The sequence below is a fragment of the Sylvia atricapilla genome, chromosome 23, assembly GCF_009819655.1.
Source record: "Sylvia atricapilla isolate bSylAtr1 chromosome 23, bSylAtr1.pri, whole genome shotgun sequence".
Classification (NCBI taxonomy): domain Eukaryota; kingdom Metazoa; phylum Chordata; class Aves; order Passeriformes; family Sylviidae; genus Sylvia; species Sylvia atricapilla.
In genome coordinates, this window is record NC_089162.1 from 4,415,554 (window position 1) to 4,441,185 (window position 25,632).

The 25,632-nt window shown below is 54.9% G+C and overlaps 1 protein-coding gene across 10 annotated transcripts; it reads right to left on the bottom strand.

Annotated features, from left to right (window-relative positions):
• Nucleotides 1–648: 648 nt before the first annotated feature.
• TECTA (tectorin alpha) lies at nucleotides 649–25,606 on the bottom strand. 10 transcript variants are annotated; one of them, XM_066334869.1, is made up of 24 exons: nucleotides 23,422–25,606; nucleotides 22,065–22,129; nucleotides 20,191–20,324; nucleotides 18,382–18,669; nucleotides 15,299–15,436; nucleotides 14,582–14,747; nucleotides 12,408–12,820; nucleotides 11,578–12,148; nucleotides 10,479–11,071; nucleotides 9,526–10,099; nucleotides 8,227–8,837; nucleotides 7,372–7,933; nucleotides 6,532–6,731; nucleotides 5,288–5,671; nucleotides 4,772–5,058; nucleotides 4,394–4,674; nucleotides 4,168–4,278; nucleotides 3,599–3,801; nucleotides 3,130–3,293; nucleotides 2,762–3,010; nucleotides 2,137–2,299; nucleotides 1,750–1,837; nucleotides 1,508–1,624; nucleotides 649–779 (listed from the first exon to the last, which is right to left on the bottom strand). In XM_066334869.1, the coding sequence occupies exons 2-24, from the start codon at nucleotides 22,126–22,128 to the stop codon at nucleotides 679–681; spliced, it is 6,462 nt and encodes a 2,153-aa protein (XP_066190966.1). In that variant the 5' UTR covers nucleotide 22,129; nucleotides 23,422–25,606; the 3' UTR covers nucleotides 649–678. The 10 variants fall into 10 exon arrangements, 9 of the variants coding, with proteins under 9 accessions (XP_066190966.1, XP_066190964.1, XP_066190968.1 ...); XM_066334867.1 differs by lacking the exon at nucleotides 23,422–25,606 and adding an exon at nucleotides 22,225–22,504; XM_066334871.1 differs by lacking the exon at nucleotides 22,065–22,129.
• Between the last annotated feature and the right edge of the window lie 26 nt (nucleotides 25,607–25,632).

A 25,632-nucleotide genomic window follows, 5' to 3' on the forward strand; every position in this document is an offset into this window, starting at 1 on the left:
CTCTAGCCAATTACTGGCAGCAGCTTGTCACCACCACAGCAGAATGCCAAGATTTCCAGACCCCCGTGGATGAGTTTGGCTCTCTGAACCAAAACTCAGCACCGCCTCTGCTCTGGAGAGCCAGAGGGTGACACGGTCCCAAGGTGTCACAGCATCCAGTGATGGCAGTGCACTGCTCTGGCCGTGACCTGTGCCCCAACACCTACCTCTGCTCGGGTCTGTGAGCTCATAAGACCCTGGTGGCAGGTCCCAAGGACAGTGGAGACCTGCAGCTGTCCATGTGAGGGGACAGCACGTGCTCCATCCTGTCCCACACTATCGACAGTGGCGTGGGCCACCCACAGTGCACCCCACAAGGGAGAGCCTGGGGAAAAGCTGCAAAACCCCTCCATGAGTCCACATCAATGATGGAAAGCTGTAAAAAAAAAACCCCAAACCCCAGTCCCACATTGCTGCTGGTGAACATCCTGCTCAGTCTGGCCGTTGCTGCCGCTGTGCCGGCTGCACGTGTCACCTTCACGGCTCCGCGTCCCATCTCTCTCCTGGTGACACCCCTCTGCCTCCTCGCAGCATGGCCGGGTCGGCAGTGGCGTGGCCACGGCACGGGGGGCTGTCTCCTACCCTACAAAGACTCAGGCTGACGCGAGAACAGTTTTTGGCTGGGCGGTGAGGCCGCGCCTACGAGGTCAGGTGCCGCGGGGCTGAGCGCAGCCACAGCCACAGCTGGGCCACCAGCAGGAGGGTCACTCGGGCTCGGTGCTCCCCCGAAGAGCTGGAGGCTGCCAACACAACGAGAGCCACGTGAGCTGGGGCTCTGGCACACACGCAGTGAGTGCCTCCCTCCCAAATGTCCCTCAAATCGTGCCCACCCAAATGCTCAACCTCACTGCTGGGCCTCCAAACTCTGCCCACGGCATTTACTCTGCTCTGCACCATGCAGGGACCATCCCCTCCCTTGCAGCTGCCTGGCAGCTCTTCAAAACCTGCCAGCTGTGCCCTCACAGCCCTCAAGTGACAGGGACAGTGCACACCTGCCCTCCACACCCCTTCTGTCTGCAGCACCCCATGTGGGCCTGATATTTCTGGGTCTGAGAGATTTCAGCCTGCTGGCAGCTGCTAACTTTTTCCCAGGGAAAAATTTGTCAAGAAAGCTTCTTCTCAAAACAATCCTGGCACACAACCCTCCTCTCTCAAAACAATCTTTCTCCAGGTGGTGTTTTGCTGTTTCTCCAGTTTAAGCAATGGCATTAGAGAGGTGTCGTTCCAATTCACCAACCGTGGTAAGCCTGTATCAGAACATCTTATAAAAGGTAGTAAGAATTAGACAATAAAGCTTTTTTTCTATGCTCTTTGCCTTCTGAAGTGTTTGGAGTCTCTCATCTTTCTTTCATCTCCTACAACAATAAAGCCACACAACCCAGCCACCTTCCCCACACTGCTCACCCCACAGCCCCTCAGTTTGGGGGTGGCTGTCCCCTGCTGTGCCCACCCTGACCCCGGTACTTGCCCCTGCAGCTCTTGCCGTCCCCTTGCAGTGTCCCTGTCACACAGCTGCACAAAGGCCCGTCCGCCCGGCTCGTGCAGATCTGCTCACAGCCGCCGTTGTCCTCGCACCAGTCTGATCCTGGACACACACAGCAAAGGGGGACACCTGAGCCATGCTCCCACACCCCAAGCCCCTGGGCCTTGACTGCCTGAGGCTGGGGTGGCTGACAAAGCCTCCAGCCTTCCCTGGGGTCCCACACTTACGCTTCCTCCTGATAGGTCCCACTGAGAGGATCTGCTCCTTAGACTCCTCGGCAAAGGCGCTGGCCATCCTCGTGTGCTGAGGGCAGTTCTGTTTGGGGATAAAACACCACCTCTGTCACCCTCAGCCTCTGCCCAGACCCCCTCTGTGCCTCTCCAGCTGTCCCAGCTTCCAGAGAGACCCTGTAAGCAGGCTCAGAGAGCACAGGGCCCGAGGTGCCCATGACAGAGCATCTCCTCCCTGTGTCTAGAGGGACACCAAACCCTCCCACCTCACCCCTAGGGCTACATCTCTGGTAACCTCTCCTAAGCCACATCAGCAGGGCTCGCTGCACTCTGGAAGAACCCTTCAAATCAAGCAGCCCCTCCCTCTGCACTGGCCCCACTCACGATTTTGCAGGAGTATTTCTCGGAGTCGCAGAGGGAGACGGCACAGTGTAGGTGAACCTCGTCATAGTCCCCGATGAACTTGAAGACGGTGACATGGAAGCGACAGGTCAGGGACACCCCGTTCTCCTCGATGCCAATGGTGTTGTCCTTCATGTTTTGGCACCTGCGCAAAGCACTGATGGCTCAGCGCCACCCTCCTGTGACTGGCACTCTCCCTGTCCCCTGTCCCCTCGCCCCAGGTCCCACAGTGAGGTGCTTAGACCCTGCCATGGCTTGTCTGGACAAGGGTGTCATGCCCTGCCTCTGTCACCTCTCTCTGGTGTTTGCAGCTTCCCAAAATGCCTGTGCCATGACCCATATCCCCTTGTCTCCTGCAGTGAGGTGTTGTCCACAGCATCACTGACACAAGGAAAGTGCTTCTCTCTGCACCTGGTACTCTGTCCCACGCAGGGCTTCTGGCTATGTCTACACCGAGCAAATTAACTCCTGCCCTAAAACGCTGCTCCTCACCCTTTCCAGATTTTGATCAACCATCTCATTGGCCAAAAAGTCCTTGTCCCAGCTGATGCCACCACCCTTCCAGCACCAACAGAGCATGAAAACCAACGGGGTGGTGGTCGCTCACCCTCCTTCGATGATGAAGTAGCGCAGTTTGTCGTTGCTGTCCCGTGAGGGGGTGGCATAGCACTTGTTCAGCATCAGGATCAAGTGGTTGGAGTCAGCCCCCACCACAAAGACCCCCACGTAGAGCACGTCCCTGGTGGTGAGCACCACCTCGCCCTGCCGGTACGGGTGCTTGTAGGATGAATTCTTGTACAGGGCCATCTTGGTGGTGAAGCTCCCTTCCTGCGTCGGCACCGTCAGGTTAATCACGCTAACCATGGCAAAATAAACACTGGCTCAGTTGGTGGAAAGGTTTTGAACCCCCAAACTGCTCCTTTGCTTCAGAACCAGCACTGCCTCACCCGTCTGTGTAACGGGCCCTGCTCCTACCTGAGCATGGGCCGCACCACTGAATCCAGGGAGATCTTGATGTCCAGCTCATAGGCACAGGAAAACTCCACATTGATGGTCCTGTCCCGGGTGATGATGTTGCCCGTGTTGTTGGCACTCTCGATCCACACCGTGTTCTTGTACACTATGTGAGTGCTGTTGGACTGCAGAGGGAACACAGGGACATTTAATTCCAGCTGTCCCCACTTCCCTGCTCCTAATGAGCACTACTAAATGAGCTGTGTGACAAGGGACCTGCTGCTCCTCCACCTCTGGCCAGAAAGGGTAGGGAATGGTGGAGCTTGGAGTAAAATCCTTACTCTACAAAACTTTCCTGTGCTCTGCTTGATCCCCAGCCCATTAAAGCATCTCCCAAGCATCACTTGCACTGACCTGCCCCAAGCCTGGACCTGAGCTGGACTGCAGTGGACTGTCCCACACTCCCTGTGTGCCCCATGTCCCAGCTCACCTGCACCAGGTTGCCACAGTTGCCTTTGGTGTTGTTGATCTGGAAGGAGATGAAGTCTTCCCCTTCGATGCCGGGGCAGTGGCGGTCATTGACCCGCACACCCTCACGCTCAAAGCCCAGCTGGAACAGCTTGCACTTCGAAATGGACACCTCCATCTGGGCAGCCTTGCAGGTCACCTCTGCATCAATGATGTCGTGGGTGGCTGGAGGAGAAGATGACACAACTTCAGATCACCACAAATGGCCCCTTGACACTTCTTTCCACCACCAGAAATGGGCTGGGATCATCTCCTGTGGTGTGCTCTGCCTATCCTACATCCCTGCTGCTCAAAGTGCTCCCAAGCCGGAGATGCCCATAATGTGCATCCCAAAAAAGCTTTCCCTGCTCTCTGCTCCCCTCCTGAACTGTGCACGGTCAGGGAAACCCATCTTGGCAGAGGTCACAGCCCTCAGCACATCCCTTCCCAAAGCCCCTGTGGCATCATGGCCCAACATGGAGCTCGGCACTGACCCCACAGCCAGGAGCAGAGGACTCACTGTTCCCATAGGGCCAGGAGCAGAGGACTCACTGTTCCCATAGGGCGGGGGCTCGATGCAGCCGCACAGCTCCCCGCCGTTGTCCAGCTCGCAGGTGCGGTTGGGGCAGTCGGCGCCCACGCAGGGATCTTCCACCACTCCTGCTAAACAGCACAAGACACAGCACAAACACAACCTTTACCCTCAGACCATGGGGCAGCCACCTCTAGCCCAGCGGGACACGGCTCCCCTCGACCTGAGCAGCCCCAGTTGTCTTACAGCAATTCTCCTTCTCGATCCACTCTGTGCCCAGGATGCCGAAGGTCCGGCAGGCTTCTCCGTAGGCAGCCAGCGAGCCGCACAGCTGGACCTTCTTGTGGTTGTAGCAGCCGTCCAGAAAGCAGGACTCATAAAAGGGCAGCGGGTCCAGGAGGCCGTAGCAGGGCTGGAAGAAGCCTTTCATGTCGGTCAGCTTCAGGCAGTAGCTGTCACTCTGCAGCTCCTGGATCTGGACGTTGTCGCAGGAGGCGGCGTATTGCGAGTACTGCAGCTCGTTGCAGCTGTGGGCACCGGACACGTCGTGGGGGCTCCTTTCATGGGCAGCCCTGCTCCCATTCCCGCTCCCACCTGGTGGGAAAGGGCTGTCTGACCACTCACCTCTTCTGCATGCCGTTGGTTTTCCAGCTCTGTGCCAGCACCACGCTGCTGACGGCCGGCTTGCCCCGCAGCGTGGCGTAGTCGTCGGTGCGGTCGCCGTTGAAGTTGCCGCAGAGGCCGCACACCTTGTTCTGCAGCCGCTCCCCCAGGGTGATTTTGATGACGTTGAAGCCGTTGTAGCGGATCTGGATGTCGGGGCTGGAGTCGATGACCAGGAAGCCCTCCTGGCTGAAGATCTTGGTGGACAGCCCCGTGACGAAGGGGATGCTCACGTGGCTTCCGTTCACCTGGTGTGAGAGGAGGACACAAAGATGATGTCCCTCTCATATCCTCTGCGTACAGATGTGGGCATGAGCCACTCATAAAAGATTCCAGGGCTGCTTCCCACTATCCCAGCTGTGAAAACCTTGACAGTAGTCTGGGGCCATTGTGGGACCACTGTGCAGCTGGACTGCCATCCACTATCCCCTCCCAGCCCCACTCTGGAGAGGCTGGACACCCCTGACGAGACCTCACCTTGACAGTGTTCCTGTCAGTGATGAGGATCTGCTCCTCGTTGATGTAGAAGTACACGGGGGAGATGATGGTGAGGTTGGGCGAGGACCACTTGTCGAAGTTGATGATGAGCTGGAAGGAGAAGTCGGGCAGCTTCTGGCAGATGGTGGAGAGGACGAAGGCGCAGTTGGCGGGGAAGCGGAGGAAGGCGCCGTCGAAGGTGCGGAAGACGCCGCCGCCGGCCGCCAGGCAGAAGGAGCTGCGGGTGCTGAAGCAGCCGCGGACGCCATTGCGCAGCCCACACTCCTCGTCCGACTTGCAGTGCCGGGGGTCGCACTGGATCAGGTTACGCCGGAAGCAGCGGCACCGCCGGGTGCAGTCCCCGCTCCAGAAGAGCTGCTTGGGCTGAAAGAGGGACCCGTCACCGGCTGCCCTGCCACCCTCTGGGGATGTCTGCGGCAAGGTTTACACCCCTCCATCACACGACAAGCAAGAGCAGAGGAAAGGGTGCAGAGAACACGCTGGCAGCTCGCACCTACCTTGCTGCATCTCTGCTACCCACGCTCACGTTTGCACTGCCACCAAAACCTCCCTCGCCTCTTGTGCACACACAAAGCCACAGTGTTTAACACCCCCTTGGCCTCTTTCTTGCATTCTGCCAGCCACCAACCCCTCTGCAAGGCAGCCCATATGACAATACCCCGACACTGACTCCTCTTGGAACCAGTAATGAACCAGTACCCTGACACTGGCTCCTCATGGAACTGGTAATGAACCAGTACCCCAATACTGGCTTCTCAAAGGCATCTTACACAGAATAGTTTCACTGGCACAATATATAACCCACTATCATATGACCAATGCTATCAGCACAGCACTCTGCTGCGTCAAACTCCTCAGTGGCAGCCAGTAGCTAGGAAAGAGCAAATTTCGTGTGAAACACTACATCTGTGATGTGTGAATACCTAGCACAGTGTGATCATATAATACTGGACTTTGGCACTCATCAAAGAGTCTTCCTAGTCGCCACCCTTTTCTCCATCCCACCTCTATCAGCTCCCTCCTGTGCTTGACACCAAGTCACCTCCACCCAACAACTGTGTGATGGTGTTTTTGGATAGAAACAGACGCTGTGCAGCACACCATGGAAGGACATCCATCTCCTCTCCAGCCCTGCTACCAGCCCATCCTGACTGTCATCCCCACTCCAGCTCTGCCCAGAAATATCATCCAGAGGGGGAGAGCAGTCCCCAGGAGCTGCGTACCTCGTAGTATTTGCCATCAGAGTAGCAGCCACAGTTGTGGGGCAGGATGCAGCTCTTTCCATTGAGGACGTAGCCAGGGTCACACTGGCAGCCCTCCACGCAGTAATGGCTGCAGTCGCTCTTCAGGCGGATGGCGGCACATCGGGGCTGGCACAGGGACACACAGCTCTCGTAGTGGCTGTTGGGGGGACAGCTGACAGCTGAGCAGGGGACAAAACAGACAATACAGATTAACTCCATGGGCACAACCAACCTGGCTCCCCACCAGGGACTGATCCAGGCCTGTCATGCGTGGTGCCAGCCTGTGGCCTCATCACCCCGTGACAGCAGGGCCCCCGAGCCATGAGCTTGCTTGTTAGAAGGGAATAACGACACAAATTTAATTTTCAGTCTCGTTAGCAAAGACAATTACTTCCCATCCGATTTGCCAGACAGATTGGCTGCTGGGGATGCACACAGTGCCCATCCTCAGGAGCCTGATTGAACAGCACATCGTCATCTTATTGACAAGGGGCCGCCGCTTCATTAGAGCAAACACACACTGCTGGCATTGAGGCTGGCTGATATAAACGCTGGTTAACAGTGGGGGATGGCTGATGCCTTCTGAGCTTGAGGCTTTCCATTTTCCACCCCTGGCCCTTCTGACCTTGAGACTTGCCCTTTTCCATCCCTGCTCCTGCTGGACCACGTGCAGTTTGTGACAACTCCCAAGAGAATACTGTGTCCCAGACTTCACCCACCTCACCCAGCAAGTGTGGGAGGGATTGGCTGCCAGGCCATTGGCCTACCCCTCCTTGTAACCCCAGGAAAAGAAGGAGCTGGAGGCAGGGTGGCACTTACAGCACGAGGTGAAGTTCCTCCAGCCAGTGACGGCAATGCCCTGAGTCTGGCAGGTGCTGGCGTAGTTCTGCAGCCAGCTGCAGGCCGTCTGCATGGCCCCCCCATCCACACAGGTGTCGAAGAGGCAGTTCTTGTAGAAGAAGCCGGGGTTGATCTTGCTGTGGCACTTGGCAAAGACACCACTTTGGCTGGGGATGAGGCTGCAGAGCTGCTGGGGCTTCCAGAACCCTTCCACCTTGCCACAGGCTGGGCAGCGGTCACCACAGCCCACGCGGCAGAAGGCGTCCCTCTTGGCCCAGCTCTGCACAAAGTCACCAATGCTGGTGGCCAGTGTCCCCCACGAGGCCACCAGGTCGTCCTCAGGGTTGCCGTTGTAGAGGCCACAGAGGCCATAGGTGAGGTTCTGGAAGGCCCGTGGGATGGTGACAGACAGGAAGGTCTTCCAGTCGTACACCACCTTCAGCCCAAAGTCGGTCTCCACCACGATGTGGAAGCCAAAGGCAAAGATGTTCACTTTGCCTTGGCCCAGCTTCAGGGGCAGGTAGAGACGCTCGTCGTTGACCTGCAGGGAGGAGACAAGGCACGCTGTGAGCGGGAGTGATGTTGGGAGCTTCCACAGAAGGATACAAATGAAAAACAAAGGTCTCTGCTGACCTTGCCTCCACACCCAAAACAAGGAAGCCAAGACAGAAACCGTTTCCAAAAGCTGTGCCTGGCAGCACCCCAGGATGAGCCCAAGCATGGCCTGACCCCCAGAAAGCATAAGCCAGGTAAGGCCTCATGTCTAGGGATTTTGCTCCACAGTTTGGGAGTCACCTGCAGAAATAATCACAGCCCTCACGGCCCTGCACTCACCAGCACAGTGTATTTGTAGGCACGGTGGATGACGATGTTGTAATTAAAGACCTCCACTTCGACCTGCTTCACCCACAGGGCCAGAGAGGTGTCCCGATCCTCGTTCTTGGCCGTGACAGTGAACGCTGGGAACGTGTCTGAGCGCTCCACCCTGGGCCGGGAGATGGTGGTGCACAGCACCAGCTCACAGCTGCTCTGGAAGTCGAAGGAGTAGCCGTCAAAAGTCAGGTAGTGCCCGTAGCCCGAGATGATGCAGGAGGCATCGGTGCGGACGTGGCAGTAGTAGAGGCCGTTCTCCTCCAGGCAGTACTCGTCATCCTTGCAGGACACGTTCTCGCAGTACACGCTGTTGTCCGAGCCGTTGCAGTAGCACAGGAAGTGGCAGGAGATGTCCATCCAGAAGGTCTGGTTGGTGGCCAGCTGCCGGCCCTCGAAGTTGCAGCCGCACTCGCGGCGCGGGATGCAGCGGGTGCCGCGCAGGGCGAAGCCCTCGTCGCACTGGCAGCCCTCTGAGCAAGTGTCCCTGCACACGGGGCCCGAGGCCAGGCTCTCGCAGGTCTCCACGCAGCTCATGCACTCCTCAAAGTGGCTGTTCTCCGGGCAGGCGAGAGCTGCAGGGTTGGCAAACGCAGAGCCTGAGCCCCCAGTTCCGACAGCACGGGGCGAGGAATAGGCAAACAGTGGGTGGTGACGGGTTCAGGGGAAAAGGGGAAACTGTAACCAGCATCTTGTGGCCACTGGTTCATCTCATTCCCTTTGCAACCGCTTCTCCCCTCAGTCATCACCTCCCTCACATCTCAGCCCTGTCCTGCCATGTGCCACACATCACCTCCTCCTGTTACTTCCCAAACAAACACCTCCCTGAAACCTCTGAGGCAGAGACAGGCACAGCCTTTTCACCATCTACTTCCACACTCAGAACTTTTCACATTTGCTTCTGAATTATGAATGTTCTCCCATCCACAGCAAGTTTACAGCGACAGCTAAAACCCAGTGTTATTCAAATTATCCTCTGGTGGTGGCGTACAGCACCGCCAGACACCATCTGCGGCTCCGGAACGCTCCTACAGCACTCCATAAAACTTCTGCCTCCTGAAATGCCACCCTAAAACCGCTTCCTTGGGAAATCTGTCTCTGCTGGCACCAGGAACTACTGCCTGAGATTCCAGCATCCCACACCAAAAACTGCTCCACCTCTGCGCGCCCACAAATGCCCAACAAAAGGACTCTGCCTGGGTTTGGTGGGTTCCAAACTCCCTCCTCCCCACCCTGGGTGATGAAGAGCTCCGGTGGACTCACGGCAGAAGCTGTGGCTCCTCCACTGGCCGATGTCCACCTCGGCGTTCTTGCAGGCGCTGGCGTAGCGCGCCACTGAGTCACAGAGCTCCGACACGTTGCCCCCGCTCTGGCACAGGCGGAACAGGCACGTCCTGTAGTAGGCCGAGACGTTGACCACGCTGTGACACTCCAGGAAGGAGCTGTTGGTGGGGTCGTTGATGATGCCACAGCTGGAGCGGCTCCTGTAGGACTTGAGCAGCTCCGAGTCGTTGTTGCACGCCATGAGCAGGTCCCCGCACTCGCCGTTGCAGATCTCGTCGAAGGTGGTCCAGCTCTCCAGGAAGAGCTCCAGGTTGTCCGTGAACTTGCCCTTGGGCAGCCAGAACTCGTCGGTGGCGTTGTCGTTGAAGAGGCCGCAGAGGCCCCCGGTGCAGTTGAAGTAGGAGGTGGAGAGGCGGATCTCCAGGAGGCCGGAGTCGTAGTAGCTGATGGCCAGGAGCCCCTCAGACTCCATCACGGTGCTGTTGTCAGTCCGGTAGATTTCCAGGCGCCCAGAAGGGTGGAAATAGGGCAGATCCACGTCGTAACCATTCACCTACAAGGGACAAGGTGGAGAGGCTTCAGGGAGGGTGGTGTGGCCCTGCCCAACCACACTGTGCACATTATAAACACTTCCTGACCCAGACCCACCCTCCAAGGCCCAGAGCCTCCTCTGAGTAAGGTCATACAGCTGTACTTCTGATTTTTTCCCCACAAAAAGCAACTTTTCTTCCAGGGAAATAGCAAGTTGCTGAAGAAGGAGGAGGCAGGAAAGCCTCCTCCAGCAAACAGAAGGAGCAGTGCTGTGGCAACAACTTCACAGGCACCCAAAGGGCCTCCACATGATGGTTCAAGCCACAGACCCATAAGCCCTTCTCCACTGGATCACACCACAAGCCACCACCTCCCACGCTGTCCCTGGGCAGCACCTTTACCTTAATGTCTGACAGCCTCATGCCTCCAATCTTCACCTCTTGGCCGGCCGCCTGGACCCTCACAACACGCGGCCCGTTGGGAGCAGAGCCAGCCTTCTTCTGGTTGATGTCCACCTCGATGAAGTCTGGCCTCTCTGGGCAGGTCTTGAGCAGCGTGTAGGACTGTTCCAGCGGGTAGGGGAAGGTGATGCCATCAAAGGTCTGCAGCACCTGGTCCTGCCCCACCAAACACACGGTCTCCCGCTTCGGGTAGCAGCCCCGGTAGCCGTTCTCGATGGTGCAGATCTCTCCCTCGGGGCAGGTGGTGTTGAAGCAGCTGGCCTCCCCTCCAGCCTCGCAGTGGCAGTGCACAGTGCAGTCTGCCGAGGCCCAGAAGGACTCCCCGACGGGGTAGTAGCGGCCATTGATGTCACAGCCACAGCCTTGCACGGGGACGCAGCGGTCGGCGCTGAGGACGTGGCCCTCGGGGCACTCGCAGCTCTCGGTGCAGGGGGACGTGCAGGCCAGCGGGGCCGTGAGGTCTGAGCAGGTGGCGGGGCAGCTGCTGGCACACACCGAGTACTGGCTGAGCTCCGGGCACTGCACGGCCGCCGCTGTGGGCGCACAGGGGTGACAAACAGAAGGGCCGTGTTACAGCACAGGTCAGGGTCAGCTGCCACCTGCTCACTGACCACAGCAGAGACAACACAGAGCCATGACCACACAGAGTTCATGACCCATGAAGCCCTCATTGGTAGGATTGCCCATTTCCCACCCAGGCCTGGGCTTCTCCAAAATAGCCCCAGAGCCACTGAGCTGCTCACAACTATTTAAGGCCACAAGGATGGTGGACTGACCAACCAGTCCCTATTCCAGTCCAGCCTCCAACTCTCCTCATGGCAGTTGATGATCTCCAGAGCAATGTGGAGCTCCCACCTCACACCTGACTTGTGCCACACTTTTGCTGGAGCAAAGGTGTGATTCCACGGAGAAGAGGGACCAATCAGTTCTCTCCCAACTCCCTCCACCTCAGGCAATTCCCTCCCTTGGATTTCCTGTCACGCACTCCTGGGCACACAGGCAAACCCCTGGCATTGCTCCCCTCCTCCCAAACACTCACCACATCCCGTCTGGCTCCGCCACTCTCCCACTGAGATGCCCAGGGCCTGGCACACGGTGGCATACGCCTGGATGGCCTGGCACAGCCCGGTGCCGTTGTCCTTGGCGCTGCAGAGGTCGTAGACACAGCTGTGGATGAAGGCGGTGGGATCCACCACAGAGCCACACTCCCAGAGCGGCCCCCCGCTCTTGTTGATGAAGCCGCAGTACTCGGGGGTGAAGTACAGAGCCTCGGTGGCGGGGTCGCAGAGGCTGCAGTTCTCCAGGCAGCCCGTGGAGCACCTGCGCTCGGGGTGTGGCACCTGCCAGCTCTCCCCCAGGTCCAGCACGGACATGGCCATCCTCCCATCCGAGCGCAGGACATCGTCCTCGGGGTCTTTGTTGTAATTGCCGCACAGCCCGCACGTGGCGTTGATGTAGGAGCCCGGCACGGACACTGAGGCGTAGTGCTGCCCATCGTAGGTCACCAGCAGGCCAAAGTCAGTCTCCAGGGCAGTGGACAGGCCGCTTTGGTAGACCTTGATTGCACCCAGTTCCAAGGAGATGGGCAGGGACACCACCAGGTCGTCCACCTGCGGGGACAACACCCAGCAGCTGAGCCAGCGCGTGGGACAGCAGAGGCCTCGTGCTGGGACACAGGCAGGACAGCCCTGTGGTGGGGTCTTGGCGTAGGGACATGCACAGGGCCATTGGTAAGGTACAGACACTTCGTGTCACTCGTGCCCAGGACACACAAGGCCCACAGATGCCATCCCACACTCTCCGCACAGTGCTGCTGCCACCTCAGAGGAGCTGACCTGGCAAGTTCTCCCCTTCCAGCAGAGCTCTTACCTTTGCCTTCCCAAAGCCGCCCTTGGGGAGAACAATCTTGTGAGAGTAGACCTCCACAAAAATATCCCTCAGCCAGGAGACGGAGGAGCCGCCTCGGTTCTCATTCTTGGCCTCCACGTTGAAGTAGGGCAGCTGGGAGCCTGGCCAGCACTGCCTGGCGAGGAGGTAGGAGCAGGAACCCTGGAAGTGAAAGAGGAAGCCGTCGAAGGTGTGGTAATGTGGATCTCCGAACACCACGCAGGTGCTGCTCTCCACCGGCACGCACTGGAAGAATTTGTTCTTCGTCTCGCACGCCTCGAAGGGGCCACAGGCCATGTCCTGGCAGAAGATCTCATTGTTGAAGTCCAGGCAGCGGCACTTGGTGGTGCAGTTGGCGTTGTCCCAAAAGATCTCTCCTTGACGGAGAAACTGTCCTAGAAAGACAGAAAGGGAGAAACCCATGCTACATCACCTCTTGAAATAGAAACGCTCTGAGTGCACCCTCAGGGGAGTGTGCCGGTCCTGGGTCCTGCTGCTGAGCTTCTCAGCTGCTTCCTTTGTGCAAACTCCCGGCAAGAGCCGCTCAGCAAATCCCAAGCTTTGTTTCTAACGTTTGGTGCATCCTCTTCGAGTCCTACTCGCACCCCGAGTCCCTGGAATGCCACAAGTGCTGTCACAAACCCGGGATCAGTGCTGCAACACGCAGGCTGGAAAACTTGAAGCTTATTCCACGCATTTTGGACACCCACCACTCTGTTCCTCTTCAGCACTGCAGGGCACAAGAGGCATTTGTGCTGTTTTCCCGAAGGAAAAGCCCCATTTGGAGGCGGTTTCCAGCCCTTCTGCTGCACTTGCACCATCCTCCAGCTCTGCTGTCATTTCCACGGTTCCCCTGCTCACACAACTCTGCTGGTCAAAAAGTCACTCTGTCGCCAGCAGCCCCAGGAGCAATTTGCTCCCATTCAGGAAGAGCTGGTAGTAGTCACGACACCAAAGAGCTGTTGATAAGCAACTTCCACCCCACACAGGAGCCCCAGCGGGGCGCTGAGTGATCGCACAGCCCCAGACGGAGCAGAGGTGTTACACCGCCGGAGAGGGAGCGGGTGTGGCTGGTGACAGACAGGAGAGGCAGGAGAAGGCTGGAGAACAAGGGTGGCAAGTCCCCGTGAGAGTTTCTCTCCCCTCCATCTGGCCATTTTTCACACTCCTCCGGCGCGTGGCTTCTGCCGTGCGCTGCCTGAGTTTACCTCTCCTAAACTTTTTGTTCTCTTCCCTGCCTCCTACAAAAAAAAAAAAAAAAAAAAAAAAAAAAAAAAAAAAAAAAAAGAGCTGTTTTCCGCTCTTTCCCCTTGACAAATGTCTCCTCTTGGCGAGGCCCACGCTCCGACCATGCTGGTGTGGGGAATTCGGGAAAGGGGCGTCATTCGGATCCAACACCTCGTGCTGCATCTCCTCTCGTGGAGGGCAATCAGCCATTCACTGTGAAATTTAAATCTACTCGCACTCCTCTTGTCACCTGCGGAGCTGAGACTGGTTTTCCAGCTCCTCTGCCAAGTCCAGTCTTTCTTCCTGGGGGCAGCAGCTGGAAAATGCTGGAGCAGCTGGACCCAAAACTCCGCTGGAGCTGCAAGAGCCTTGGAATCTCGTGGACCTTCACTAGTCCTAAACTAGGACATAAAGAAGCCACACGTCTCCAGTGTCTGTCAGCAAATGACAATCCTCTCTTGCTGGAAAGGCTCCTGGAGCACAGTGGATGCTCCTGACAGTTTTATTTGTCAAATGGAAATGCAATAATCTTTCGGCAGCACAGTCCCTGTGCAGGCAGTGTGTGCATTGATTAATCCCTTTATGGCCCCGCGCTGTCAGCGACAGGCACAGACTCTGTCACTGCTTTTGTCCTGCCTGCAGGACCTGCTGCTCCTCCTGCACAAACGAGGGAAATGGCACTGCAAGATCAGCTCCCCTAATTCATGGGCAGGAGGAAATTGCTGTCCCCGGGTCTTTCCTGTTGCCACCAATTATCTAAGGAACTTGGAGATGTGCAAGAACTGAACCCTCTCTTGTGTTTCTGTCCCTGCAGCTGCAGCTCATGGGGATGCCCCGGCAAAAGCACAGACACTGCAGCACCCCAACAGCATCACCTTTTGCTGTTGCACCCTAAAATTTGGGGACAAGCAATGCCGTTTCTCCCTTACCTTTCAGGCTGCAGCCGTTGGCCGGGTCTATTTCTCTGCCATCTATTTTGAAAGCCCAGCGCCCAGGGACGTTTACGTTGGTTGTTTCCTCAATATTGACAATGTCTGGGGTTCTGGAGCCTGGGATGCTGAAAAAGTTGGTGAGATTTCCACCATTGAAGCCAGCCTAAACCAGAGAGAGAGCAAATTCCATCACCCTTCTTGGTAATGGGAAAGCAATGCTGCACTTCCTCACTTCTCTGTTCCACCCTGAGCGCATCTCCTTTAGTTTTAACAGCTCTTTCTGGAGATTACTGTTTTCAGGGAGCCTAAATTTCCATTTTCAGGTAGTCTGGATGTGAATTAAAATCTGAACAGGCACTACAAGCAGAAGGGATGTGCACTCACAGATTTATATTTGTATAGATACATGTGTGTGTACATAGAGACCTAAGGATGAATTGAGTGGTCAAAATCAAGCGGGGGAGCAATGCAGGGAGAGATAAAGTGAGGAGGCAATGTGGGGATGCAGGATTCCTGCATTCCTTATGCAGGAATGTCCCCTTCCTCGGGCAGAGGGACCGGCTGTGCCACTGCTGTCCCACCGTGCCCAGAGGTTCAGTGCAAGGCAATTCCGAGGGTTAATGAGGGATTCAGTGGCCTGAGGAAGCGTGGAAAAGCCATAGGCAGTCATCCAAGGGCTGAGCAGGGGTGGGGATCCGGGAGCAGGAGCCTCACCTGAGCCATCACCCCGCCGAGACCAGTGAGGGGGTCCCCTCCGCTGGCTGTGCCCGTGGTCCAGCTGATTTCGTGGTAGTTAAACAAGGCAAAGGATGAGACCCCGTCTGTGATCAGGACAGCCTGGAACGTGTTCACCTGTGGAAAACCACGGGCACGTTCACTGGTGGTACTGCTTTTCTCCTGCCCTTCTGCCGCACTGATGGCTGTGAGCCTCACAGTGAAGAGCAGAAGCGGAACGAGACCAAAAATGTTTGTTCTTGCTGCCACGGCTCCAGCAGCTCCCATTTTTACTCCTTCCTCCACCTGGGAGCGTGTGAAGACCATCTCTGATCCAAGGGAACGCCAATAGATGGCAGCACGAGAATAAACTCGGGGGAAGGAGCGGCGGGCAGGATTTGGGTGGCTGTGATCTGTTATCTCCCATTACCCTGTCTTAGCTTCATTCCTGCATTATCTTCCCCGGTTCCCTTCCACATCCATACCCTACAACTGAGGGTGGATTACATCCAAGCCAGCCGTGTATATCCTGCACTTTGCTGGCTGCCAAATCCCCTCCCGACCTGCTAAATCCTCTGCTCGTGTTCTTCCTTTCACTAGAAATGACTCTGCATTTCCAGCCCCACAAACTCCAGGCACATTCCAGCCCGGATCCAGGTGGGAAGAGCCCATCTTCCCTTTTAGGGCTATGCAGAAAGCCAGAAGCAGCTCTTTTCCCTCGAGACATCCCCTCTATCCCTGCACATCCAGCAGCAGAGGAATTGGGAACTCAGTCCATCACTTCTCCCTGCATTTTCCCGTCCTTCCCATCGCTGCCCTGGGACCGTGCCATGAGAACAACTCCTCCTGCCTCTGAGCAGGCAGGGATGGAGCAGGGCACAAAGCGTGGGCTGCCTCTCTTTTAATCCAGAGCAACCCCTGAGCCTGGCTCCCTGGACACTGCCCCCGGGGAGGAAACGACAGCCACAGAAACAATTCCCAGGGGATCAGGAGATCCCACGGGTGGAAGCATCTCCCAGTGGGGACACCAGGGCTGATCCTGCCAGGAGCCCTGTGGCTGCTGGAGGAAGGGGAGGGCTGAGGGTCACCCAGCACCACGTTCCATCCCCTTGCTGCAAACTGGCTCTGAGGATCCCTCAGAGAGGAGCCCAGGGCTGCTCTGGCTGCCTGCACACCACAGGGGATGTCACTTCCAAGGAAACCAGGCCCTGCCAGGAGAACTCTCCAGCACGGAGGCGAAGCAGCTCTGGGAGCTGTCAGGAGAGAGAGAGAAGAGAGAGGTGTGGGCAGAGCTGCCTGCCAGCAGCTGCAAATGGCACAGTTCACACCAGGGCAGGGAGATAAAGCAGAGCCGCTTCCACTCCTCAGCCTTTCCCTGGGATTCTTTCTCCCACTCGTGGTTTCCTCTCGCTCACCTTTGCCGAGCCTTTTGCTGTGCTGGGAGATCACCAACACATCACTCATAAAGGCAGTGGCACCTGGACAGCTTTTCCTCACAGGAGCAAACCCTGCTCTGCTCAGGAGCCTCTGGGAGGGTGGCAGGAGGTGAATCTTACACCTGGCCCTCCTCGTGAAGAACATTTCCATCAACCCCCAAAATTCCCCTCTTTGGAGCGCCCAGCCATGGAGCACCCTCTCTGTCCAACCAGAAAATGAACCTGTTTGCTCAGGTGACATCTCCAGGCAGCAACTGCAGCGTCCCTGAGGCCACATTCCCAAATTTTCTGCAGCTTTTCTGCATTGCGATGAAATTCCTGCTTAAGTTGCACGGTGCTATTCCTTGTGCCAACCCCGAGCCCTGGCTGCTGCTGAGCAGGAAGGGCTGCTCTTCAGCAAAATAAATGGCATTGTGTTGCAAATTTAATTCTTCAGACAATACATGAATCTCTATATTGCTCGCTGTCTGCAAATACATATATCTATATATATATATAAATATATATATGTGGGGTTTTTCTGCAAGCGCTGCCAGGACTGGCAAAAAATATGCATCAAATCTCGAGCTTCTCTAACAAATGGAGAAGAGCTGAAGTGTTTATCAGAGCCAGCTCCTTGAGACAGGAGAAGCTGGGTTTTGGCACTCACAGCACACAGGGTGATCCTGAACAACCCAGGCAATAGCTGGGATCCCTCACTTGCTGTTCAAGAATGGGTTGGATGAGGCCTGGGGCAGCCTGGTCTAGAGGAAGGTGCCTCTGCCCTTGGCAGGGGGTGGAATGAGATGATCTTTTCCAACCCAAACCACTCTGATTCAATCTTCACCCCAAGCTCCAGCGCGGGCCCTACCAGCAGGGACCTCCCGGCATCAGCTGCAGTCACAGCTCACAAATTCACCAGATATTTAAAAGCTGTTCGTGCCCTGACAAACATCCCACTGCCATCCCCCTCCTGTGAGATACAGCTCACACATCTGTGGCCATGTGACACGGCCAAGTCATTAGTGTGACTCTGATCAGCGTGATCAATCTCCCGTGCAGGCAGGGAGCTGCCAGCAGAAACGTCTGCATTTGTATGCAAGAAATGCATTGTGATCAAGCCAAAACATCCTAATTGGTGTCAGAGCCTTGCTTAGATCCTACCAAAACTGAGGAGGCGATGCTCTCCCTGGAGATCTTAAAGCAGGAGCCAGGCTCCTGCAGGCTCCTGGGGGACAGAATGAAAGGATCTGGGCTCCTCTGCCCAGAAGGCAAGTGGGGAGCAGGAACACTGTGGGCTCCGTATTTCCTAAGCCTGAGAATTGCTGAGCACTTCCCAAAGGAAACTTTTCAACAGTTTTTCTTTTTCCCAAAACAACCCTGTGTAAACAATATTCCTTTTTTATAACAACAGGTGTTTGCTGTTTCTGTTACTGAGCCAATGGCAGAGGTGTCAATATGGACCAATAACGTGACTTTTGGACGTCACGAATTATAAATTATGAACTGAATGAATTGTAAATAAACTTTCTGATTTCCCCTGCCTCCTGACTGGAGTCAAACATCTTCATTTCGTGCCCCACTGTGACAAAACACCAAGTGTCTCACTCATCTTCACCCCCAGACGACGGGACACGACACGAAACACCCCCACGAGGCGCCGCTTACCGGCGTGGTGCCGCTTCCCCCGTAGAACGTCACCTCCTCCCAGGTGACAATGAAGACCCAGAGGGCAGAGAAGGAGGCCATGTCCCTGAAGTGCCTGCGGATGTCCCTGGAGGCCCTGCGGAGCAGCTCGGGCTCCGTGCTCTCCCTGTAGTAGATCTCCCCGCGGATGCCGTTGTGCACGTCGGCCCAGAAGGGCGCCACGAAGGCGCGGCCGTCGGTCAGCGGGAAAGCCTCAGGTGTGAACTGGCTCACCAGGGCGTTGAAGGAGATCACCCCGTTGTTGTTGACCTGCGTGGAGACCCCACACACACACACTTTTGGTTTTAGCGGAATGAATCAGTGCAGAGCTGCTGGTCCGTCAGGAAATGTGGGCAGAGAGGATTCGGGTGCCTCACTCGACAAAGAACTCTGAATTAGGTCTATGGTTACTTAAACAGCTTCAAATATTTTGGGATCTCTCTGCAGTTCCTGTGATCTGAGTTCCTTTCCTGAGGCAGAACAGCAAAGAATGTTCTGAGCTCCCAAAAACGGCCACGACTTTGGACAGATGCATTAAACCCAGCCTCAAAACAAACCCGGCTCCTTTTTGGGGTTTCTGCAGTGTGGAGGTGTCTGTGCTGTGATCCCTCCCAGTTGTGTGCTCAGACTGGTGCAGAGCTCCGTGGAAGAGAATTAATGGGCTGGAAGGAAAGCTACACTTGTTTTTCTGTCTCTGTATTATGTGAGGCTTTCCCTGTCACCTCTAAGAGAAACGTGGAATTAAGCAAACCTCAGGATGATAAAATGGACTCAGATAAGAACACCACAGGCAGAGGGTGAGCAGCCCGACCATCTGGGCACAGATTCAGCTTCATCCTACCCATGGTGGCCAAGAGTTGGTGCAGGAAGCCCCAAAAGCAGGACAAACTCCTGAAAAGTCTTCAGACTTGGGTTCTACAGGAGAGGCACCCATCAGAGCAGGATGGCACCCTGAGGCACTGCCTTGGGCTCCTGGGATTTCTCAGCTCTGGGAGGGATGTGGGTGATAGTGACACAGGTGGCTGCGTGGAAAAAAACCTTTGATTTTGTCATCTGTGACACGTCCTGGGGCTCCCCAAGAGCAGGGAGGTGTCACCTCCAGCCTCCCCAGAGTCTGCTGGAGATGCTCCACAGAACAACATTTTGTGCAAAAAATGGGCAACAAATGTCACTGCTGCCCTGGATGCTGGAATCCCCCGGCACAAGAGGGTTTGGGACAGGGTTCTGCTTTCCCAGTGCTGCTGTGCACAAACAGGAGCTGCAGAATGGGTGAGTCTCTCTTCTGATCCCACAGAGACCACAAAACTCGGGATGTGGCACAGTCACACTGACTTAGGACCTGTCTGAGGTTTAGGTGAGCTCAGGTGACCCCTCTCAGCCCTTAGCCAGGCTTTTGCTGGGCCATCACCTGGGAGCAGCAGCAGCCTGTCCTTGTCTGGGCCCCCCAAAAAACTGTTGCCCCTTTTCCCCCGCTGCAGGTCCTGCATGTTCTTGTTCCTTGTCATGGAGCAGGAATAATGTCCCTTGTGTCAAGCCCTTCGCTTTGCTGTGCCATTTAATCACCCACAAAGAAAATTTATTGCCTTTTAGATTCCTTTCCTATGAACATTATCCCATTAAATACACCTTTGACTTTCTTAATCATAAAACCTATCAGTTCATGAAATCTAAGAACTTGTCAGGTAGCTGCTAATAAATCTTCCAATTCCTCACGACAGGCAGAGCGTGTTTAAAATGCAGCCAATAATGGCAGGGAAAAGGATGAAGGGAAGAGCTGCTTTCTCTACTCACATAAATGCTCCTGTATGGGACTCCAAAAAAGATGAAAGGCACAGAGATCCTGATTTCAGGTGAGCTCCCATCATCGACTTTGGGGGTTTTGGTGTCGTTCTGCCAGAATGGATACAGGCTTGCCATGGTGTGAGCTGGAAGGAGAGGGAGAAGAGTCCTCAGGGCAGTGTCAGGACAGTCCTGATTTGGGAGAGGCCATAGAAAACAGCCCCAAACCCCGACATCAGCAGCCAAAGGGTGCTTGAAGGCAGGGCAGGGCTGCTGGCTGTGGGGCTGGCTTTAGGACAGGCTCTGGGACAGGCTCAGGAGAAAAAGCATCATCCAGGTTACTCAGGGCACAGCAGAGTGACCACAAGGTGCACCACAGCTGCAGTTTTTCCCTCTCCTGGGACTGTGACCAAGTCAAACCCCTTAAGTCTTGGCTTTACACGAGGACAACAGGTCCATGCCCTGCTCCAGGATGGGCAGGAGTGGCTGTTCCACAGGGTGAGGGGCTCAGGGGAGGAAACAGCACCAATTCCAACCCCCAGGGCCATGTTCCTGGCAGTGCCCACCTTCCTCCTGCCTGTTCCCCCCCTGCCCGTGTCACCTCAGGGCTCCTGGCCCAGGTGACACTGGAGGGGTCACGACTGCTCCCACATTTCCCAGCAAAATTAACTTTCCTGCTAACAGGCACTGCCAGAGAACATAACTGTCTCTCCCAAAAGTACTTCAGAAGGTGGTTTTGACACATTTCAGCCTGCTGCTTTTTTTTTTTTTTTTTTTTTTTTTTTTTTTTTTTTTTTTTTTTACCAGCCTAAAATCCATCAGCCTGAGGCACAAGCAGTCACTTCAGGCCCCCGGGCACACATCCCTTCTTGTCCCAGCCACCGCCAGACTTCTGCTGTCATTTCATGTCCTGTTCCTCCAGCCAGCTCCTCACAGAGCAAACGGGGATTTTTCTGGGTTTGCCTTCCCCTCTTTGATGTAGGAAAAGCTCACGACATTCAATCTGGGATGACAGAGCCCCGGGGCTTGGAACAATCACGGCTCTGTTCACCTGGGTTCAGGACAAGCTTTCATTTCCTGGGCCCTGCCCTGAGCTCTGGGGGACTCCAGCTGAGACCAGGTTGTTTTGTGTTCCCATGGACAGGGAAGGGGCTCTCCTTGATGCCCAGCTCTGAGGATGCTCCATGCTGGGCATTAAGGAGTCACTGCCTGACCCTCCACAGGCTCCAAATTTTCCTGGGAAAAGGGAGACAAGGGGGAATCTGGCCTAAGCCACTGGCATCCTGATTTCCCAAGACATTTGTGTGCCCTGAGTGCCCTGTTGGACATTAAAGGGAGGTGGCATTGATAGTGGCCATGCCACAGCCTTGTCTCCACAGACATATCCAAAGGGCCACAGCAAAATTCCTCCTGCCAGGCAGTAAAATAAATCATTTCACAGCTATAACACACCTGATGAGTTATCACAGCCAAGGCACAGCTACAAGACGTGGATTTTATTCCCTTTTTTAAACAGGAGGCTCAGCAGACATTTCTCAATTCTTCTTTAGTGCCACACTACATCCCTGCTCAGCAGCCCTAACACAGACATTTCCCAAACTCCTGCTTCCTCTGCAATGCTCCAGGTGCACACAGAGCCAGATAAATTAAAAACACAAGCATCCCTTAGGATTCTCAGTCCCTCCCTTCCCATAGGAAACACTCAGTTCACCTTGGTTGCTGTTCTTGCTCCAGCCAAGGAGCTGGGGATGTTTCCCAACCCTCTGGGGTCCTTTTCCAAGCCCTCTGGGGTCCTTTTCCAAGCCCTCTGGGGTCCTGTTCCAAGCCCTCTGGGGTCTCTGGGCACAGCCCAGATGGGGAATCTTTTCCTGCTGGGAGACACTCACCTCGCTGCCGTGCTGTTATCACCAAAAGGGCCACCCAGGCTCCCAGAAATGATCTCTTGTTCATCCTACAGAAGGAGACAAATCCAGTGCATCACATTGGTAGGAAAACACATCCTGGAGCTGCTGACACGTGGGTGTTTCAGAGCTGGAGGTCCCTCACCTGCCAGGCAGCCCTGAAATGCCTGTCCCATGGATTGGTGTGAGGAGAATTCCCTGGCAGTAACAGCAAATGACTGCCAAAGGAAGCCCAGAAACACTTGGAAGAGCTCGTTTCATGTTTGGAGGCTGTGAACAGCCACGGCTCTCTGGTGGGTTCCTCATTCTCCTGAGCGTTCAGGAGCAATCCCTGATCTGCTTAGAGCAAGGATGGCCACTCCTGGCTGATCCCAGGGGAAGCAGCTCTGCTCCAGACAGCAGAGCTCGGATGTGCTCTCATGGTCCAAGGGCTTCAATTTCAGCTAATCCTCTGCCCTGGCTGCCACCACCACCATCACTCAGGGGCTTGGATGAGCGTGGAAGGAGCACAAACATTTACACAGCTGGGCAGCTCCTTGTGCAGCAATCAATGAGAGACAGAGAGAGTGGAGACACAAAATGAAAGGGAAATCCTGTGCCAGCTCTAATTCCTTCTGTGCCTAATGCAATTTGTTACTCGTTATTAATCCAATAGAAAATATTGCTCAAACACCTGCTTTGATTTCTTCTCCCGTCGATTGCGCTCGTTCCGCACGGGCACGGCTCAGGGAGAGCTCCCAGGAAGGTCTGCAGGGAAGGGCTGAGTCCTCCCAGAGTGCTGGGAAGGGATGTGGGAGCTTCCCAAACCAACTGTGTGCCTTGTGTACAGCCGGGGTGCCAGCAGCAGCCTCCCCACCTTCCCAGCATTAAAAATCTCCCTAAAAAACCCCTTTGTGTTCTCCCCATGGATCTGTTTTTATGGGAAATGTGGGTCAACAGATCCAACTCCTTCTAATGACACAGAGCACAGGATTACAGGGGGAATACCCCTTCATTTATCCCACATCACTCCCATTTGACTCCCATCACTTGGAAAGTTTGGAGCCCAGTGGAAATTCTTCGCTCACATCAACGTGACCACATTCTCCATGGGGAAAGGGTCATTCCACCAAGGAAAAGTTTTAGCAGATTCCCTGTCTTGGAGAGGTGAAAGGAGAGTGAGAGAATCTTGTACAGATGGTAAATCCGAGTCTCAGTAGCAGAGGCCAGCAGAGAGTGACCAGAGGGGACGGTGGCAGTGCGAGGACAAGAGCAAAACAGGACAGACAGCAAGGAACACACTACTGAACACATCCCATCCAAAACTACCATTTTTTAGGTATGGGGAAAAAAAATTACCAACCTGTTTCATAGGCTAGAGGAGCAATCAGGTCTGAAATTTTAGACCAGTCTTGGTAGAGCAGGGCGAAATCCTATGTCAGTGGAGAATGCATGCCCGTCCTCCCGTGCCAATTCCTGCTGATGACTGAAACGATGGCTCAGTCCTTTGCTCTCCAACTTGAAAACTCCGTTTTCCTCACTGCTCTTCCAGGGCTGGAGCAGTGTTGAGTTGCAATCACGACTGTTGTTCCTCTATTGATAACCAGCAGTCTAATCTGGAGATCAGATTCTGGCCTGGAGAGGGAGAGGAGCCTCTTTCTTCCCCAAAGCTCACCCCCTTCAGGTGGATTCAGATGGAAATGCCAGAGACAGGGAGCTGGGCTCACAGCTCTGCTGCTCAGGGAACAGAAAACCCAACCCTCAGAAGAACTGAGCCCCTTCCTCCTTTGTGTGAAGGGGAAAAAAAAAAAACCACAAAAAACCACCAAACCAAAAAAAAAGCCCATCTATATAAAGTTACAGGATTAGCATTAAACAGTGCTAGGCTTAAAGCGCCGTTCAAAGACACTGCCCTGGAGTTTCAATGGAGTTGCTTTGCCATCCAAGTGCTGCTTTCACAGGTGGAAAAGGAAAAACTCACCCAGTCCAGCCCAGAGAAACCTTCCTTGCTGTCCCCATTTCCATCCTCTCTGGAAGGACTGGTGCTGGTGGGGAGCTTCACTGGGGCACTGCTGTGAGTGTTATTATCATTTTCACTCGTACAGTTGCAGTTTCCACAGGGATTTTTCCCTGCCTCTGGCATCTGGGCTGATCACAGCTCTACATCTGAGCCCAATCTGTACCCCAAGAAAGATTTCAGCTGCTTTGAGTTGTTTCATGTCCATGTTGGATGAGAGGAGAGCTGGAGCAGCAGCCGAGGGGTGAAGGATATCAGCAGAGCCACATTAGAACTGATTTTTCAGCCTGTGGCAAGGCTCAGGTCAGACAGACACTGCTCCAACCCCAGCAGTGAGAACCTGGTCTTGGCTGATTTTTCCCTCTGACATTGTAGGTGGGGGACTTTTATTCCTTATTTTCCCCCTAGGAGGTCTTAATTCCTCTTGTGCTCCTCACCCTTTGTCAGGAACAGAGAGGAGTCAGGAATGCCAGTAGCCCAACAGCCAGCCCAGACTTTTTTTCTCCTGGGTGCTCCTGGCAGTGTGTTCAGCAAGTTTCCCCCAAAATGCTGTTTCTTACCTCAGCAGTCTCTTTTAGCACATCAGGGCACCAAAGCAGCTCGCTGCCTCCACAGCAAATCCCAGAATTTGCTTTCCCTCCATCCTCCAAGCATGGCCTTGCTAGCAGGAATCTTTCATTTTTAAATTTATTTTTTACCCTTTTCTAAGCCACCAGCTATTTTAGGAGGGCAGGGGGATATCAGCACTGACTGATATTCCAGGGGCAGATTACTTCCAGCCTGTATCCCAGCTCTTCCCTTCCCTCCCATACATTTTAAACACAACCAGCTCCAGGAAAATCAATTGACTCTCCTCGTTCTGTTTTGTAACACAGAGAAAACTGGTGAAAATAGGTTTTCCCTCTGCTCCTTTGTCAGTTTAATATTCTGGTCCTGTTTGTCCTGGGCAAGTGAACACTGATGAAGTTTGATTAGGTCTCAGTGTCTCTTTGGGGAAGACTTTGTCTTCCAGCCTCTCTTCTTTTGGCAGGGGATGTTCCCATCATGCAGCGCTGAACACATCGGAGCTGAACAACCAAACACTTTTTTTTTTTTTATTTTCTTTGTCCTAAACTCTTCTAGCAGGAAACTTTCCCTCATGCCTTACTCCAAGGAAAAACGAGCATTCAAAGATGCCACAAGGGCTTCTGTGGCTGCCTGACCTTGGCACAGCAGCCACAGGCAGTGCCTTGTCTCGTTCCCATCTCAAGGACCTGGCACTGCCCATGGAAGATGCCCTGGCAATGGATTTGCCCAGGAACTGTTTCCCATCTCTGTCCTCCTGCCTCTCCCAGGGTCATTTGGTGCATGCCATGAGGGTGAAATTTGTTTTAACCCCAAGGCCAGTCCCTCTGAGGAGAAAGAGAGTGAGCTGGAGCTTTATTCCTCACCTGGATGTGGGGAATAAGGAAATAAAATCCAGAAGAGGAACTGATCTTCCAGCTCTGTGACTTCTCCTTTTGACAGGTGCCACCTTGCACAGGTGAGGTGGCTGTGCCCAAGTTCATGGACACACAA

Bases quoted from the DNA above. Each gene is read 5' to 3' on its own strand.
- TECTA (XM_066334867.1), bottom strand. From the start codon at position 22,385: ATGAGGAACCCACCAGAGAGCCGTGGCTGTTCACAGCCTCCAAACATG. The intron at 22,130-22,224 runs GTGAGGGACCTC...CTCCTTCTGTAG, and splicing joins ATTTCAGGGCTGCCTGGCAG to GATGAACAAGAGATCATTTC. The intron at 3,802-4,167 runs GTGAGTCCTCTG...CTTCTCCTCCAG, and splicing joins GCCCCCGCCCTATGGGAACA to CCACCCACGACATCATTGAT.